Raw genomic sequence first — 18,047 nt, 5'->3', positions numbered from 1 at the left:
TCATTTCCCACAATGCACCTGGAGAAATACAGTGACGAACGCAACAACTGATGGGAAGTTCGACGCAGTTTTCAGAATCGAACCTTTGGAACCAAATCGGTAGAAGCGACTTGTTTAGTAGATGTAATTTTCTTATGATTGGAAGATATGCAGGACAATTAACATGTAATTATGAATGAATTATGAATACAAACATGGAACACAACTGTTGTAGTACAAACCATGTTAAATTATTAACTCTTGATATTTTTATCACCACATACTCATTCAAGGGTCTAAATGTTATGTTAAACGTAATTGTACCAAGCCATACACACATATTGGTTAAATACATTCAAATAAATCCATCATTCTGGCCTATGTTTATGACAATCCTTTCTGTTTTAATGATGTGTGCCTGTAATGTTGATATGTTGTAAAGCACTTTGATCACATGTGGGTTGTTGAAAAGCATTCCAAACCTTACAATATTTAATAAATGTATCTTGTTTTTTTCTTACTTATACAAATAATTTTGAATGCGACACTATTATCATTGTCAAAATAAAATAGCGGTTTGTGACTTTAGCCAGTAAAAACGAGCTGAGAGTACAGTTCGTTCACGGATCGCACACCAGCAGATGACAACAACAAAACAGTCAGGGCTACTCCGATAGGTTGTTAGCGTAGTTAGCTACTTGAGAAAAACAACTGATAGTCTAGCTTGTGTGTTACACCGTCTTGTCGTAAACCATTTCAGAAATCTGGTCCGGTTGACGTTTGCTAAGTGGCTTGGGAAGCTCCCTCTATGTATGCAAAGCTAAATAAGGTTAGCTAGCTAGCTGAGTTGCTAGCTTGTTTGCTAGCTAACTCGCCTTTGCGAGGTGGAGACCAAGAACGGGGAGATGCGATCAAAGTGGGGTAAGACACGTAATCGTGTTTAATTACATTTGAGTCATTTTATTGTAATACCACAATTATACATGACATTGATTGGTTATGTTGGCCAGTCGTATTGCATTTGTCAAAATCATATACGTTCCATATAGCCGTCTTGCGCTAGCCTGACAGCTGTGTTAGCCAATAGCCAGTTAGCGCACCAGTCAGCGCTTTATTATTGACTAGCTTGCTAAGTGTAGCTGCTGGTGGCTCCTTGTATGACACTGTAACCACGTCTAAATGGCGGCCTCGAGGTTAATGACAACGTCAAGTGGGTCTCTGTAATTGTAATAGTTTGTACAAGCGTAATTCATACCTGAGGTGACACTGCTCGTAGTATTATTGTATTCTTAAAAGTCACCATTTAAAACCCGTGTTAACAGACGTGCCTTTATATGATGTCGTCCTTATAGCTGTTATCCTGTGTATTATTACGTTTGTCCTTTTGTCTTTTTGCTTTTATCCGCTCCTCCGTGGTTTTATATAGGTACGCGCGTGTCTATAATAGAAACCTGTCAATCTGACAGCCTTAACATGAACTCAGTTTGACATATCAAATATCTTAAACTTGGCTTTTCTATAGAGAAGTCAAGTAACTTAGCAGATCTAAAATAACACTTCTAAAGTCAAGTATTCTATAGACAACAAACTTCAAGAGCCCTACAAGTTTAGGTGGAAGGGGAAGGTGAAATTATGGTCCTTTAAAATTATTATATTATCAGGGATGAGACAATGCCAAATATCCTAAAATGCAATATACCTCAGTAACAAGTGTACAGTATGATGTTTATTATGATGTTTTTAAAGAAAGACAAGGTAAGACAACTTAAGCTTTCATATCAAGTAACTAGGAAAAATATACCCTGCAGTAATGTACCTCTTATGTTACAAATGTAATTGTTCATATAAATTATTTAGGACAACATGTATAGTCTCTGCTGTAGCCCAGATAAAACACCACGCAAAAGGTCCTGAATGTTGCTTTGTGCTTGTACTCGGTGTCAGTACCACTTATTTATTGTTAAAGTTGAGATTATTAACTATCTTATGTTCATGTTTGTGTTTTTTCCCCAGGGTGTCCTTGAGTGACCTAATGAGCAAGAGAGGCAAATGAGAACAACTCTGGCTGATCCAACATGAAGTTGTATGTGTTCCAGGTCAACAATGGCAGCACATTGACATTTAATACCGATCTTGCTGTCCAAACGTAAGAAAGCAGTTTGTCCCCCCCCCCCCCCCCCCAACATATTTCAGGTCAGTACATTTTGGCACTTGTGACCTAAATACAATCATCCTTTATTTCAGTGTGCTGGAGCTCAAACATGCCATCCAAACCAAATATAAGATTGCAGTACAACATCAAGTCCTTGTTGTCAGTGGAGGGGAATGTATGTCTGCAGAGAGACGAGTCTGCAGCTACAGTGCAGGCACTGTAAGTTTATACATTATTATTATTGTTATTTTTTAATTATTTGCCTTTTTGGCATACTTGTTCATGTGATGTCTATACTGATAACTTGCTGTTCATCTGTAGGAAACCAACCCCATATTCCTGTTTAACAAAGAGATGATCTTGTGTGACCGGGATCCAACGATCCCCAAAACCACCTTCTCGATTGAGAGTGAGATTCAGGTCAAGGTGGAGGAGAGTCTAATGATGCCAGCTGTTTTTCACACTGTTGCCTCACGAACACAACTTGCTCTGGTAGCTGCCTACATTTTGTTTGCTTGCTTCTTTTCTAAATATGCATGACATTGAGACATGATATGTGTGATATTGAGACATCTCTGGCCTAATACTGATAACTTGTCCTGATATTGCCTCTCTAGGAAATGTTTGAAGTTGCCAAAAAACTTTGCTCTTTCTGTGAACGCTTGGTTCATGATGAACACCTTCAACACCAAGGCTGGGCTGCCATTATGGCTAATCTGGATGACTGCTCTCTGTCTTATCGGAAGTTGCTTTGGAAATTTGACACTTCATATACAAATTATCAACATGGCTTGGAAGAAATTAAGCTGAAACTTACAAGGTAAGTTTTGCAGAGAAGAACATGCTATTTTATACTTTGAATGTCCTATCCTGTTTATTGGAAGAAACTGTATAATTAATATCTGCAGGATACCATTGACACGCTGAATAATATAATCACAATTTTAGCTTAATTAAAAGACTAAAATAACAGTAAAAATGCTTATGCTTGCTTATTATAAATGTTTGTTCTTAATTCACACTTTGTTTTGTTTACAGGTTAGGGACAGCAGTTTCTGTAATGGCAAGGATACCTTTGCTGGAAAGTTTGACGAGACAAAGTTATAGAGCGAGCATAGAGAAGTCCAGTTCAACCACAGAAAAGGATTCAAATGAGACGGCAGAAGAAAAGTCCACTGATTCTGTGCTTTGCACCACTGAGGCAAAGACAAAGTCATCGATGTCCTGCTCTGCTTCAGGGGCGGCCACATGTGAACGTGGTGACCAGGAAGCAGACCAAATGACTGGCAGTGGTGAGCTGAGAGCTGCCCTACTGGATGATGACTCTCCAGATTTTGCTAACCCATCCTCCTTCAATGTCACACTACTAGACTGGATCAATGTGCAAGACAGACCCAACGACGTGGAGTCGGTTGTTAGGAAATGCTTAGACTCCATCAGTCGGGTGAGTCTAAGACCAATGAGCTGAAATGGAAAAGTTGTGTTTGTAGTAAAGTCTTAAATGGGATGCATAGAAGGCTTCATTGAAATATTGTGTTTCTTTTAGCTTGACCCACGGATCATTCAACCCTTCCTGGCAGATTGCCGTGAAACAATTGCCAAGCTGGATAATCAAAACATGAAGTCCATCAAGGGGCTTGAGGACAGGTTGTACGCTCTAGACCAAATGATTGAAATCTGTAACAAGTTTGTGAATGAACAAAAAGAACTTGCTCAGGTATGTATAGTTAGTGATAAACAATATTTCTGTTTAGCTTCTATTTTTCATGAGTTGGGCTCACATTTTTGTCTCTTGCAGGGATTTTTGGCCAATCAGAAGCGGGCTGAAAACCTGAAGGATACATCTGTTCTGCCTGACTTGTGTCTGAGTCACACCAACCAGCTGATGATCATGCTGAACAACCACAGGAAGCTGCTTGAAATCAAAAAGAAGTGCACTACTGCCAAACAAGAACTTGCAAACAACCTTCAAGTCAGACTCAAGTAAAGCTGAAAACCACCTCTTATCTGATCTAATTGCTTCATTACACAACCTAGTGTACATAGTGATTTTGTCCTATTTTTGTTGTTTGTTTTTAAAGCCACTGTCTCATTTACAACTTAAACGGTGGTAATGTTTTTGAAACAGATGGTGCTGCTACGTGATGCTTCATGCAGACCAGGACAGTGAGAAACTTCTGGCTCTACTCAAACTTCTGATGGAGCTGAAGGAAAGAGTGAAAGTAGTCGAGGCCCTCAGTACTGCGCCCCAGATGTACTGCTTGGCAGTGGTGGAAGTCGTCAGGAGGAAAATGTTTATGCACCACTACAAAGAGGTCAGTGCTGCACAGCATTATTTAAAAGTTAATTGTGCTTTCAGACATAGTTAGTGATATAAATAGGCAAGCTCTTTTGCCACTCTAGTTTTTTGAAATGCGTAGCTCTTGGTGCTTAAAAAACATGCTCTAATTGAACAGTTGTTCTTTTATTGTGGGCTTTTATGTTTTGGAGGGAATGCTTGGCATTATATGTTTTACCCCCTCTGTCTAACAATTATAAAATGAATTATCTAACAAAATGTGATAAAACATGAACTGAGCTGGCATTATGAGCTCAGGACATGTTGGTCCTGTGTGAAGACCAAACAAAGGAACAGTTCTGTGTGTCTTTGTGCCATTTAATGTGGCTCATCCTCTTCTGCAGGCACATGAATGACTTGTATTGGCCTTCAGTGATGTTTGGTCTCTTCACATTGAATCTTAGGACAGGGCAGCTGTATGTATATAAATATATTCCTTGTCAACTGATAATGACGGTCATCTTTCCTCTTTGTCTTGCTTTGCGTCTTGCTAAGGGGAAGCTATCAATGTACCTGGTTTTGCTTATCTGTCTTAAACGGAGATTTGGTTTGTTGACAGTGGTAGATACAAAAGGAACCTGCAAACTGTTGCATTTTTTTACCCCCCCCCCAAAAAAAAAACTCTGTTTTAAGTAGTTTCTTTTAAAAAGATAGGCTTCTTAGTTTTGAATTATGGGCATGATATGACATTGATTTGGAATGACACGATCCTCTTGTTTTGTGACTTTTAAACATGTTGTCTTATCAGTTAAGTTAGAATTATTTTGATTTTGTTGCAGTAAAGTTTTTACTGTCAATCTTTTCAGTGGGCTTATGCGCTTGTGAAGGATGGGGAACAGCTGTATGAGGCAGAGAAACTGAAAAGGAAATCCTTTGGGAAACTCTTCAGTAAGTGTCTGGAAAAAAAAAATCAGTCGATTACAATAGTCATGATGTGCTATTAAATTAACCAACTTGTATTTCTTTTCAGAGAAATCTTTCCTCAAAAATAGTTTATTTCGAGGACTTGAATCGTGGCCTTCATCGTCATTCTGCGTATGTTGTCTTTTGATCAATTTAGTATTTTCATGTATAATATTACAGATTATTTAAGGGTCATCTTCATTTGCTATTTATTATTTATAGACACAAAGGCCCAGAGGGTTTGATGATGAACTCCCAGACATCTCCCTTGAGGAGTTGCAGTACTTGAAATCTTGTTGTCCTGTAGAGGTCCAGCCTTTCCTCATGTAAGTCACTTCAGTTGTTTAAATCATTCATTCAAATGGTTTAAAATTTTAAGAATATTCATAGGATATCATCAAAAGAAATGGTTATCTTTTGAAGTTTATGTACCTTTTGAAAATGTAAATATTGTAGTTATCTTTTATGCAAAGTAATGTTATTTCTGTGGAAATGAGGTGTTTTCAAGGTATAGAACACACAGTAACTTGAAAGAGACAATTATTTCTAAGAAAAGGCAGTTAGTCGGTTTTATAACTCTTTAAAGTGCATTTCTAATTCCTTCCCTTTCCTTCCTTATTCTACACTAAGTCTTTGAAACTTATAAACTCAACAGTCAAAATTATATTCACCCAGATTAGATGATGAGATAGTTATTCGTTCATTCAGGTTTGGTGTGCTCCAAGCTACAATATTCAGACAGGCTCATCTTGATAGGAACGCTTTAAAGTTATTTATATTTTAAAATGTATTGACGATTTTGCAGATTCATCTTTTAATATAATTTCAAAAACGTCCTGGAATTAATGATAGCATAAACAGAAAGTATTTATTAATATTTCCTTGAATTCATGACTCATCCTTTTTTTCTCCAGGATTCCTACAATGTGTGACTTTGAACCCTTAAATCGTCACGTAAACTCCCTTCACCGGCTGGTCCAAGCAGCACAGAGTGTGGATGAGATGTCCCAAACTATAACCAACTTGTTAAGTGAACAAAGGGTAATGATTGCTTCATCAACAACATTTATTTGTGTTATCGATAATTATGTATTTTAGTTTGCTATATTCACAAGGTCCTGATTTGATTTGGTTCAATATTGATTAATTTAGCTTCCACACCAATTTGACTCAGTTATGAAAGAGATTTTCACAGAACAAGTGCTGCAAAAATGTACAAATAGGAATCTGTATAACCTGGTGCATCATTAAATACTGACCCCTGCTCAAGTTTGAAAGCATAGAAACGCATACGACATTTTGAAGTAATTACCATTGTCCAGCAGAGAGCGCTGTGACTGCAATTTGGACAAAAACAAGCTAAATTGTTCTCCTGAGTGGACAAACCCAACACCAAAGATCTGAAAAGTAATGTGTAGGGATATTTGTTTGACACAGATGGCAAACAAATCTGTAGATCACACTTGTGGTCAGACTTGTGCAGAGGATACAGGAAATGGCAGAATAATAGATTTTATGATTTCATATTTTAAATGAAGATCAATATGAATCAGTTTTTTTTTTAACTCAGCTCTGGTTTGTTATGAAACTAATGGAATGTCATTGGTGTTTAATAGCAAGACAGTTTAAAATGACTCTGTATGACAAACAGAATATATCAGATGTTTGATGTAGTTTCAGTTTTTCAGTTATCCCTATAATAAGTTCTCCCTTCTCTCCATGTCCCTTCACTTGTTTTTGTTTTCAAGGCATCCAGTTGTCAGAGCACCCCACAGTCTGAAAGTATACCAGGGAGCCTGGTGTCCTCCAAAACTCCCGCCTCACTTAGCCTTCAGGGACCCAGCTGCCAACCTCTTCATGTCCATGTCCCAGCTCCTCTAGAGGATTTGTCCCCAGACAGCATCGATGCACAGACATTTGATTTTGAAACCATTGTTCATCCAAACATGGATCCTGTCCTGCAACAGGGCTCCCTTGACCTGGATTCTCTAGCAGAGAGCCCTGAATCTGACTTCATGTCAGCTGTCAATGAGTTTGTGATTGAAGAGAACCCTATCTCCCCGAACCCTATCAGTGACCCCACTAGCCCTGATATGATGGTAGAGTCACTGTACTCTTCAGTGATCAATGCTATCGACCATAAGCGCATGCAGGACACCACAACGCTAGAGAGGGAAAATTTAAGGATCACTGTCCTTAAACAAGTCATTGACAAGTACCAGTCCGTTGTAGAGGAGTCACAATCCAACTTGAAGAGTGTGAAGGATGACCTCCATCACTTAAAAGGTCTGGCGTTAAAAGAGCAGCATGACTTTTGCTTCGTCCTCAAGTATACGACCACAGAGGTGTGCAAAATTGTGGACAGCTTCTGCCACACTCATGAACTTAAATTTAAGGAGACGCATCAAAATGAGCTTCTCTCTGTTCGGCAAGACCTGGAGAAGCAGATTGAAACACTAACGGAGGAAAACCAAGTAAATCAGAATATTGTTCGAGATGTCCAGCGTGCAATGCTTGATTTAGAGGGACTTTTGGAGCGCAAAGAGAAAGAACTTACTCAGCTTGAGAATGAGAAAGAGCGATGGCTTGAAACGGAGAGCAACCTCACAGATCGGATCACAAATCTGGAGCAGGTGATCAGTGATCAAGGTGAAGAGATCAAGGTGATTTCAGCTGCTAGAGACTCCCTGACAGGTCAGCTTGAGAATCTGCACTTTGAGATTGAACGTAGCCAGCAGAGGATTCGACAGGAGATGGAAGACGTTAGGCAATCTCAGTTAAAGGAGATGGAAGTCAGAATGGAGCAGGAACACAAAGCAGAACTGGAGGCTCTTACCAGGAACAATCAGGAGGCTCTGGAACATCTGGCTGCTGAAAATAGTGCAAAGTTAAGTGAGGCTGCTGATCTCCATGCCACTGCTCTCAGAGACAAGGACAACCAAATCAAGGACTTTGAGGCACGTGTTACTGAGCTTGCAGAACTCCGCTGCAAAGTAGAAGAGGAGCTTGCCCTCAAAGAGTCGGAGACAGAAGCGGTAAGGCTCTTATTTGAGGAGGCCAAGATTCAGCAGTCTGAGGCTGTGAAGTCCCAGGTAGAGGCTGAGACCAAGGCCCTTAGCCTCGAGTTGGAAAATGTCAAACGACAGCTTCAGGCTAAAAATGAGGAGTATGAAGTTGACCTAGCAGAACTGAGGACTCTCATGAGGATTGAGAAGGATAACTGCATCTCAGAACTGGTGGACAGACACGAGGAAGAAACTGTTTTGTTGCGCAATGAGCTCTTGTCTCTGCAGCAGCAAGCCCAGGACACCGAGAGGAATCATGCTGAGCTGCAAGAGCAACTTAAACAGGCAGTAGACCAGCAAACTGCTCTAAATGAAGAAAAAGACAAAGAGTTGATGAATTTCCAAGAACTGGAGCAAGAGCTGAGGACTGTCATCAACAAAGTACAGGCAGAAAATGACCTGCTTTCTAAAAAAGTAGAGCAGGACAGAGAAGCAACAGAGAAAAATGAAGAAAAACAAGAGTCAGCCAAGGTTCCATCACCAGATGCCTTTAAAGAGTTGGAGCAGCAGAAAGAGGAGATGGAAAGGCAGATGTTAGAGAAAATTAAACAACTTGAGACTGAGCTTCGTGAGCTCCAGTCCTCCCAAAGGTAAATGCCTACCATCACAAGACACATACAAAAATGAATATAAAATTAACATACACATATACTTCAAACAGGCTTTCATTTGTGTGTTATACACAATCAATTTTTATACATAAGAATAAGACAAGCTTGATTTTAGTTGCTAACTTTTATTTACATTACATTAAGAAAAACAATTTGTTGTCTTAGTACGACTGAAATTGGACCTCTTAAATGCATGTAAACGCACCAAGTGCCTAAATTAAGAAGGGACTCGACGATCAGAAATGTAAACAAGCCAACAATGAACCATTAATGTCTTTGTTTGCATAACAAGATTATTGAATCCTGTCAGGATTTAAGTTTCTTGTGTGCCTTTCAGTGACGAAGGCCTGCCACTGCACGATGAGGGACAAACAGATAGCACAGCACCTCTGCCTCTGGACTCAGTGCTGGAGGAGCGGCTACAGCAGGAGAGGGCCTCCCTGCAGACCCAGATGGAGCTCCTGGAGAAGAAGAAGAATGAGGAAATGCAGAACCTCAAGACGTCACTAATTGCAGAGCAGCAGGTTCGTATTAGGGCTGTAATTATGCAGTGTCTTCTTTTGTGTAATGAAATGGCAACTAAACCTCTCTTAATCCAATGTCTTTGTAAGAGTATGTATAAGAGCTCATCATATAATGGAATGTATTTTGTTCTTAATAATCACAGACTGTTTATTCTATTCACACTGAGATGCCCTGATATATTAAGGCCATGTCCACACATTAATATATTTTAGTTTTGCATCACTTATGCTTCATTTACACTTGGCTGGGGATTTTTCAAGCACATTAAACTGAAATGTATGGACATGCTGCTATGTTTCTGTTGTGTTGACCAATAGGAGCGTTGTTAACAGTTATTTCCTCACCGAATATCGTAAATGGTAAAAAAGATAATACAGAACATCCTAGAAACTCAACAGGTTCGTAAAAGATAAACCACCAAAACAAGAATCCTTACACATTCGCAAGTAAAGGGCCTCTCCTCAACACATCTGTGCTTTGATATTCTACAAATATGTTTTTATGTACATAAAAAGGTTGTCTTTTGTTTTTTTCTAGACTAACTTTAACACCGTTCTAACCCGAGAGAAGCTGAAGAAGGAGCAGATCATCAATGACATTACAGAAAAGTTGCAGAAAGTTACTCAACAGCAGGAAAGGGACAAAGGTAAAGGTTATAATGGTCTTTATGCCAATCAAGTTTTTAAGTTTAAAGACCATTTTACATAAAGAGAATGTTTATTTATTGATTTATTATTATACCTAATAAATAGAAAATCATATTCTCCTTAATTTGGAGATTGGCATTTTTCAGTCTTCCTCATTTATCTTCACTTATTGCAGCTCTGATAGAGACTCTGTCTGAGGACCGGGCGAGTGTCATGCAGGAGAAGAAATACTTGGAAGAAGAGCTTAATCGCCTACGCAGCACAGCACTGGTCTCCTCTGCCTTCTTCTCTCCCCACCTGTCAGCTCTGGAGATCACAGAGGCTGGAGGAGCCACAGCCAGAGCTCTGCCTGTTGCTGGGGCTTGTTCCTCTGAGTCCACGGGCGACAGCGACAGACTGGCCTCTGTAGCAACCATTCAAGATGACGAACATGTTGATTCAGCAGTGGAAGCCAGCATGGTGACAGTCCAGTAAGCGTGTTTTTATTCACTTACTGTTGTGAATGGGGGAGATAAAAGGAAAATATTTTTATCATTCAAATTTTAGCATTCAGTGTATTGTTTTATGATTAGCTGGGGTAGCTAAACTTAGCAGTAAAATGTAACGGTAAAAAACAAACAAAAAAACATGTTATCTAAAATTTCTCCCATTCAATTTAGATAAATGTCAGAATGACATGAAATGTGCATTGGTTTTGGTAAAATCATTGGTTACCATCTCAAGAAATGTCTCATTACACTGTGGTTTAAGAAGGTAAAGTGACATTACATGATACAGTCAAATATAATATTATATATATATACTTTATATCAGGGGTCACCAACGTGGTGCCCGCGGGCACCTGGTAGCCCGCGGGCAGCCAATACGGTGCCCGCGGGCTCACTTCACTTCACCTCACTTGCATGTATCCGTATGATCTGTCAGTAAAATATCTTTGATATTGTTTATAAAAACTGGTAATCGTTAGGAGTAAGCACTGGAAGGAATGTGTATGCAGTTGAATGCATAATATTAATCATTTAAATGGTAAACAAACAAAAAAATATTATATGGTAGCCCTCCATATTATTTTTTACCCTTAAGGTAGCTCTCTGACTCAAAAAGGTTGGTGACCCCTGCTTTATATTATAAATAACATAATATTGTTAAGGAAACCCATTCACTGTTTTCCACATCATTTATTGCGTGTTTTGCTCTTACATGCGGCAGAATCAAAATGAAAGTGTTACGATGTGTGAAACTGCCAGAATCAAAAGAATTCTTTCATACCTGCTGACAAATGGACAAAAAAAATAAACAAAAACATGTTCAAGAAACCAAAGTTGCATCAAGACCAGAAGATATATACGTTTAAAGCCTTTCATGATTTGATGATGGAGAGTTGGTTGTGTTATTGAAGGGGAATCACCATGTTGACATTTTCAGACAATGATTTTCAGCAAATGTACGTTTTTCTCTTTTACAGCGACAACATACTGATGTCAGAGGAGAAGCAGCGGATTCTCCTGCTCGAGAGGGTGAGTCCACACCTTAATATTTGCTTTTGAAGCAAAACGCAGTGTCCACGTGTGTGTGTTATAGGAGTCTTTTTACTTAAACTAAGTTTAATTTCCGTTGCAGACTTTACACATGAAAGAAGAAGAAAACAAACGCCTCAGTCAGAGACTGGTATGTTGATCACCAACACCACGGGCTGTGTAACACCTGCTCCACTAGGTGGCAGTAGCATCAAAGAGTAAAATCTTGACACTGAAGACCGCAGAGCTCAGTGAAGACAAATACATATTTTAAAAGACTGACATTAGAATATGTACAGGGAGGAATTTAAGACTAATTTTAACTTTAACTGTCTGTAAGAAAATTCACACTTTATTTTTTTTGTATTATTCAAAAGAACATATTAGTTTTCCAGTGATTCTGTCAGTTGGGTATAAATACAAATACTAAGCCTATTTCTAGCAAATCTCTTGATGGACACATGTCCAACAACTAAGTCCTCTTGGAAGCAATTTGTTGTCAGCATTGTTACCGCTTTTCTGTAACATGTGTAATGTTGCTCTAATCCTTTTCTTTGTAGATGTCTCAAAGCATGTCGTCTGTGTCGTCACGGCATTCAGACAAAATAGCCATCAGAGAGTAAGTGGGGAAAAAACCCGGAACATATGGTCCTAACATGTTGTTTATGAAGGGATCTTTAAAAAAAATAAATAAAAAATATATCGTTATATACAGTAAAATTAAACACAAGCGTTACATAAATAACAGCGTGTGGTGTATTTGTAAGCATTTTTTTTGTCCTCCTTAATGTTTTAAAGCTTCCAGGTAGGCGATTTGGTTCTGATCATCCTGGATGAAAGGCACGATAACTACGTGCTGTTCACAGTCGGTCCCACTCTCTACTTCCTCCACTCAGAGTCTCTCACCGCACTGGACCTCAAACCAGGTCAGGCTTCATGAGGAATGCACTTTTTGAATGTGGTCTCGTGATGCCACTGTTTAGCATTTAGGTTGTTAATTAGGTTTCACATGTCAAGTGTAACTGTGTACAGTGTTTGCGCTCAAATATGGCTTTGTGTTTGTGTGGTTCACCGAGTGTTTGTTGTGTCAATTATTATTATTATTTTTTTTTTTTTGAAGCATCAGGGGCTTCAAGACGGCCGTGGGTACTTGGAAAAGTGATGGAGAAGGAATATTGCCAGGCAAAGAAGGTACTGACTTCATTTGTTGATTAAATGTTTTAATTAATATTTAAGAATCAGTATTGTAACTTAAGATGTGGTGGCGTTGTCAAGGAAAACTTAGAAACTTAAAAAGAAATAATAATACAACATTTTGTTTTACATGTATGTATATATGTATGTTTTGTTGTGTATACACACACAGGTTAAACTTCATGTTTGTCTTCCCTTCTCTCTCTTGTCCTCACCAGGCCCAGAACAGGTTCAAGGTTCCTTTAGGAACCAAGTTCTACAGAGTCAAAGCTGTTCCGTGGAACAGAAAAGTATAATAGCCAAGTAATGAGCTAAAAATGTATATTTATATTGCAGAATTTTTCTGATCAGAAACATGTCATCATATAATTCATAACTTGAATTAAACGAATTCAGGTTTTGTTGAAAAATGGAACGAATTGAGATTGTCATCAAACAGTTTTGATTTTCAGTTCAGAATCCCACATTCTACCACTTTTCTTTCTTCTTTTTTTTGCTTTTCTTTGAAACACAGATTTATTATTGTGGACCAAATGCTATTAACCTTATTAGGGCATCGCCCTATCGACACTGTGGCTTTGTGCCATCCGACCTGTGTGTACAATTGAACAAGATTTGGATGTTAAACATTAGTTCTCATTTTCAGCATTTGTCCTTTTGTGGAAAATACTGTCATTATCAACACGATTAAGATAAAAAAAAATATACATTTATTATAAATGTTTATGGAGGAATGTTCATGGCATGCATATTGATATATTTTCTTTGATTTACTTATCCAGATAAATGTCGTAGTTGGAAATGTAGTTAACGCTGTTTGTTACTCACAAAGCAGTATGGCCCTCCGTCAATACTGACATGTACATTACGGCCGACTGATGAAATACAGTCGTCTTTGCAATCCTTGAAATGCACTTTCAAAAACCATGCTTTTGTTGAACTGAAAAAGGGAAGTAATTGAGCTGTCAGAACTAAGTATATCAGCCCAAAACTTCTCACTATCGTAGAATATTGATATGTAGAAAGGAATACTTTGTGACTGTGTTTCATTATCAGAGGACATTGTACATTACCCATCAAATCACACATGTAACAATAAATGACTGTATTGTAAAAGATTAAGTTTTGAAACAATAAAGGATTGATCCCAAACATATTCTGCTGTTTCCGACAGTTATTGTTTTTTTTTTATTATTAAGTGGATTCAGCCTTGAAATGTTTCTTTGTTTAATAAATTAAAAAAAAAAAATAATAGTTTGTTTTTGCAAAGTATAAATGAATGAAAACTGTTTTCCATTACAGCTTATTGATCTAAAACAAAGAATATAGTTAGCTGGGGTATCTGTGGTAAATGGCTTTTTAATGATGCTTTTAAAAATATATATATATATTCCTGGGGATTCAGGAGTCGGTGTGGAATAGCACAGTATAGTGTATTCACTTGATTTCGCACTTTTGCTTTCGTGGAAACATTAATGTTGGCACGCTACTGCAGAAAACAGACTTCAAAAAGGCTTCAAATCGGGGCCCAAGAACGATGCGGCCCTCATGGAGAAGGAAGCCCACCAACATCACTTTCCCAGTTCACAGCGGGGAGCATAGCAGCTCGCTGCCGAGCGCTCTCTACCATGTGGGTCTAGGGGTGTTTTAACAATGTTTAGCTCTATTTTCTCCATTTAGCATAAGCCTGTTGTCACATTTGGATGGCTCCTTCATAAATTGATGGTGTGATTCCTACAATTTCGGGACAGGCCTGAATGACAAAATATGCAACACAACATTCAATACCGAGGTGGCTGGCAAGCACCAACCATGTGCACTGGACAGACTCTTAGTGTAAATGTTTACCACCCCCCACTGAGCTCAGTGCTGCTGGGAGTCACTCTCATCAGGCTGAATGGGATTTACCAGTGCCATGTGTAGTCTCTTGCTATTTCCATCATTAAAACAGCCATTGACTTGCTGTCAAACTTTAGATTTAAAACACACAATGAATTCTCTTTAGCTGTATACAACATTCCATAAAAATGTCTATTGTTAAGCAAAGCATGGTCTACGTCTTTGTTTTTTATTTTGTATGCATTTAATTTAACCGATCTGTATATATTCAAAAGGAACAATTGTGTTATCAAATAAATCTATGTGTTATAAGTCAAGATTTCACGAGTGAAGGGTTTGACTTTTATTTAAAAGACCTGAGAATATAATATTTATTATTATGAGGAAATACAAGAACATTTCAGATCTACTCATACAAACATACAGGGTACATAATGTACACCGATGATACTCAAATAAAATATCTAAGGAAGATAAAACCTTGAAAATGACTTTTGAATGTTTATATAGTAAATTGGGCCTGGGCCACACACACACAAACATAGTTGCAGATGTAGTGTTGACAATGTAAATAAAGTCATGATTTTATGTTTATTTTGGATAATGTATCAGTTCTTAATGAATTGAATAAACAGTTTCCTGCAAAATAAGTCTTTACATTTTAATTTTATTTTACACTCTTTATTGACAATATAGGAAACATTCAGATTCAAGGCTGTTATTGGTGTCAGGTCTGAAACCAACTTGAACTTTTTTTTTTATTTACATCACATTGTGCACTGCAATGATTGTATGAGGACAGGTTTATTAATGCAGCTTTCAAATGCCATCAGCTGAAATTCAAAGGCGCATTATAATAGCTTTTCTTCGCATGTCAACATGTGCTGGAGGCACTAAATTAAGGTTTAGATGAGTAAATGAGAAATATCAAAATGGTGTCAGAGACGACTCACAAAGAATGTCACGCAGTCTCATATCTTGCCCTTTGTCACTGATATCGCCTGCATTTGAAGATAATGCACAAGTTGTATTTTATTTCCCAGCATCTCTGACTCTGCACTCGATAGATGGAGCTGCAAATAAACAAGCCTTCTATTGTGAAGTAAATATATGGATGAACTTCAAATGGTGGATAAATGAAAATAAATGGGAAAGCCTCGACGTAACATTTTATATTTTCAAATTCTAAATGGGACGAGTGTGTTGAAGAAGAGCCAAGAGGCATTAAGGCTGAAACTGCAAACCAAGGTGTAAATCGACTTAATGCCATCACATTTCCTCCCTATTCATGCCGAAGAAAAGGGTTAGGGAAAGAGATTAGGTTATATATCTGCTGTCAAGGACTGAAGAGACCAAGAAGAGAACTTCACCTAAACAGAATGATGATCAAACAGACATGCTTTAACAGACATGCTTCATAATCTCATCCCTCATTGTCCCCTTCTCTGCCTTGACGACAGGTTCAGAGGGAAATCTTCGACAGGGGCAGATTAAATGTGTGATGAAATGTCTGCGAAATATGTGAGGATGCGCGCGATACAAGGATGCTTGATTTTCTACCCACATGACGAACATAATCACTATTAGTAACACATATCCACATAAAAATGATAATTTCACATTTTAAATACATTTATTGGGTTCATATTGGGAATCATCAACATCTGATGGCACAGTTTTATGGATAATTACCACCATAGAAATAATGCAGCATATGAAAGGGAAGCTTTGAGGCTTCTCCACTCACTGGGAGGAGAGTGCGTAGGTTTACTTGTGCATGATCGAGGCCCAAAAGGCAAATATGTGGAAACTTTGGTGACAGACATTCATGCGTGTGGTTAACAAGATTGCATCTGTGAGAGGAAAGTGTAGGCTACAGCTACATAAGGCAAATTATTTTCACATTAAGTTCAATGCCATCAGTAATCCTTCCAAATATAGACAGAAGTATTACATTTTCAGTAGAAAATAATTATTCAAATACCCTATAGTGCAAATCCCATTAATTTAGTGCATGACACGTTTTTTTTTTTTATTTATTTCCTACGACAAAACAAAACAGAAGAATCAAGCAAACATTACAATCTGTTGTCTTATTTTGGTAATCTGGCTTCTCACTGACAAGTAAATAATCAATACAAATAGTTCTGAAGTGTCTGAAAATAGACAGACGATTTAAACTGTAACTAACAGCCATGCATTTTCCAGCTGCAGTGCAGTGTTGGGGAAATGACACCAGCTTTGATGGGTTGTATAGCTTTTGAGATGAGCCTCTTTATGCTGCTTGCAGTTCCATTATGGCTTTGTTCGAAAGCTTGTTTACCTGCTGATAACATACACTGGTGGATTCAGGAGCACCGATCCAAAATCTGCTGCCAAAGTCACTCAAGTCTCATTGTACTGCCGGAGAGGAAGAATGAAATGTTTATGCGGAGGGGAATGCAAATGCTAAATGTGAAATCAAACTATGGGACCAATAAGGGATCAGAATAACTTTGCCAGGTTTTATTTTTAGCCCAGTTGCAATGCTAGCTTTGTGGAGCTCTCCTCGGTTTAGCCTCTGTGCATCAGTGTGCTGAGGTTTTACTGAAGAGGAATGCTTTTCCAATTTAGCAGAAATGTTAAAAGTGCACAATGTATTAATTGTTTTCCAAATAAAGAGAATATAATCTCATTCAATCATGACTGATAAATGACTTACCCGCTTGAAGAAAATACCCAAATATATTAGATATCAAATAACCAGCAGATCAAAAACTGTTAATCACATCTGATGGTTATACATCACTGGAATATTTTTGGATTTCACTGCTAGAAAAGCTATGGTCTCAGGTCAAAGGAATAGCCCCTTGGTTTGCATATTAAAGAGACTTTACTAGACCTCTGTTAGCCATGCACCCCCATGCAGGCAGGTCTCCAGGGGGCCAGCAGGGCCCCACAGACGGGCAACTAGGGGGCCAGGTGACCCTGTCTCGGAGGTTAGCAGGAAACACTAAAGAGGGATGGGCAGGGAGCTGAGGAGCCACTGAGTGCGAGTGTGCAAGGCTGGTGATGGCAGCTGTCAATGGTTTGGAAGGAGAAGCAGACAGATTGTGCGTTCTGTTGGTGCAGCCAGTTCGCCACCTGGCAGGCTTTTCCTTGTTAGAACTTCTTGCTGTTTCTGTTCTCATCAGAGAAATGTTTTCCTCTTATCCTGTGTGTTCAGGGGAAGTTAAATTTGTCAAAATGTTTAAAGACGTTTAGCGAAATGCAATTGTTTAAAGTGTGCTCTGTGCGT

The 18,047-nt window shown here is 38.4% G+C and overlaps 1 protein-coding gene across 1 annotated transcript; it reads left to right on the top strand.

Annotated features, from left to right (window-relative positions):
- Nucleotides 1-653: 653 nt before the first annotated feature.
- On the top strand, nucleotides 654-14,070 carry rb1cc1 (RB1-inducible coiled-coil 1). The gene is made up of 23 exons (XM_083890428.1): nucleotides 654-900; nucleotides 1,993-2,125; nucleotides 2,224-2,350; nucleotides 2,453-2,623; nucleotides 2,749-2,951; nucleotides 3,170-3,575; nucleotides 3,678-3,848; nucleotides 3,930-4,114; nucleotides 4,260-4,446; nucleotides 5,276-5,357; nucleotides 5,440-5,504; nucleotides 5,595-5,698; nucleotides 6,287-6,413; nucleotides 7,121-9,027; nucleotides 9,386-9,572; nucleotides 10,111-10,219; nucleotides 10,396-10,690; nucleotides 11,686-11,737; nucleotides 11,841-11,888; nucleotides 12,298-12,356; nucleotides 12,536-12,663; nucleotides 12,858-12,928; nucleotides 13,150-14,070. Exons 2-23 carry the CDS (start codon nucleotides 2,055-2,057, stop codon nucleotides 13,225-13,227), a joined length of 4,833 nt encoding a protein of 1,610 aa, XP_083746554.1. The 5' UTR covers nucleotides 654-900; nucleotides 1,993-2,054; the 3' UTR covers nucleotides 13,228-14,070.
- Nucleotides 14,071-18,047: the final 3,977 nt, after the last annotated feature.

Source organism: Microchirus variegatus (genome assembly GCF_963457635.1).
Source record: "Microchirus variegatus genome assembly, chromosome: 5".
Classification (NCBI taxonomy): domain Eukaryota; kingdom Metazoa; phylum Chordata; class Actinopteri; order Pleuronectiformes; family Soleidae; genus Microchirus; species Microchirus variegatus.
This window is presented reverse-complemented; position numbering and strand designations above follow the sequence as displayed.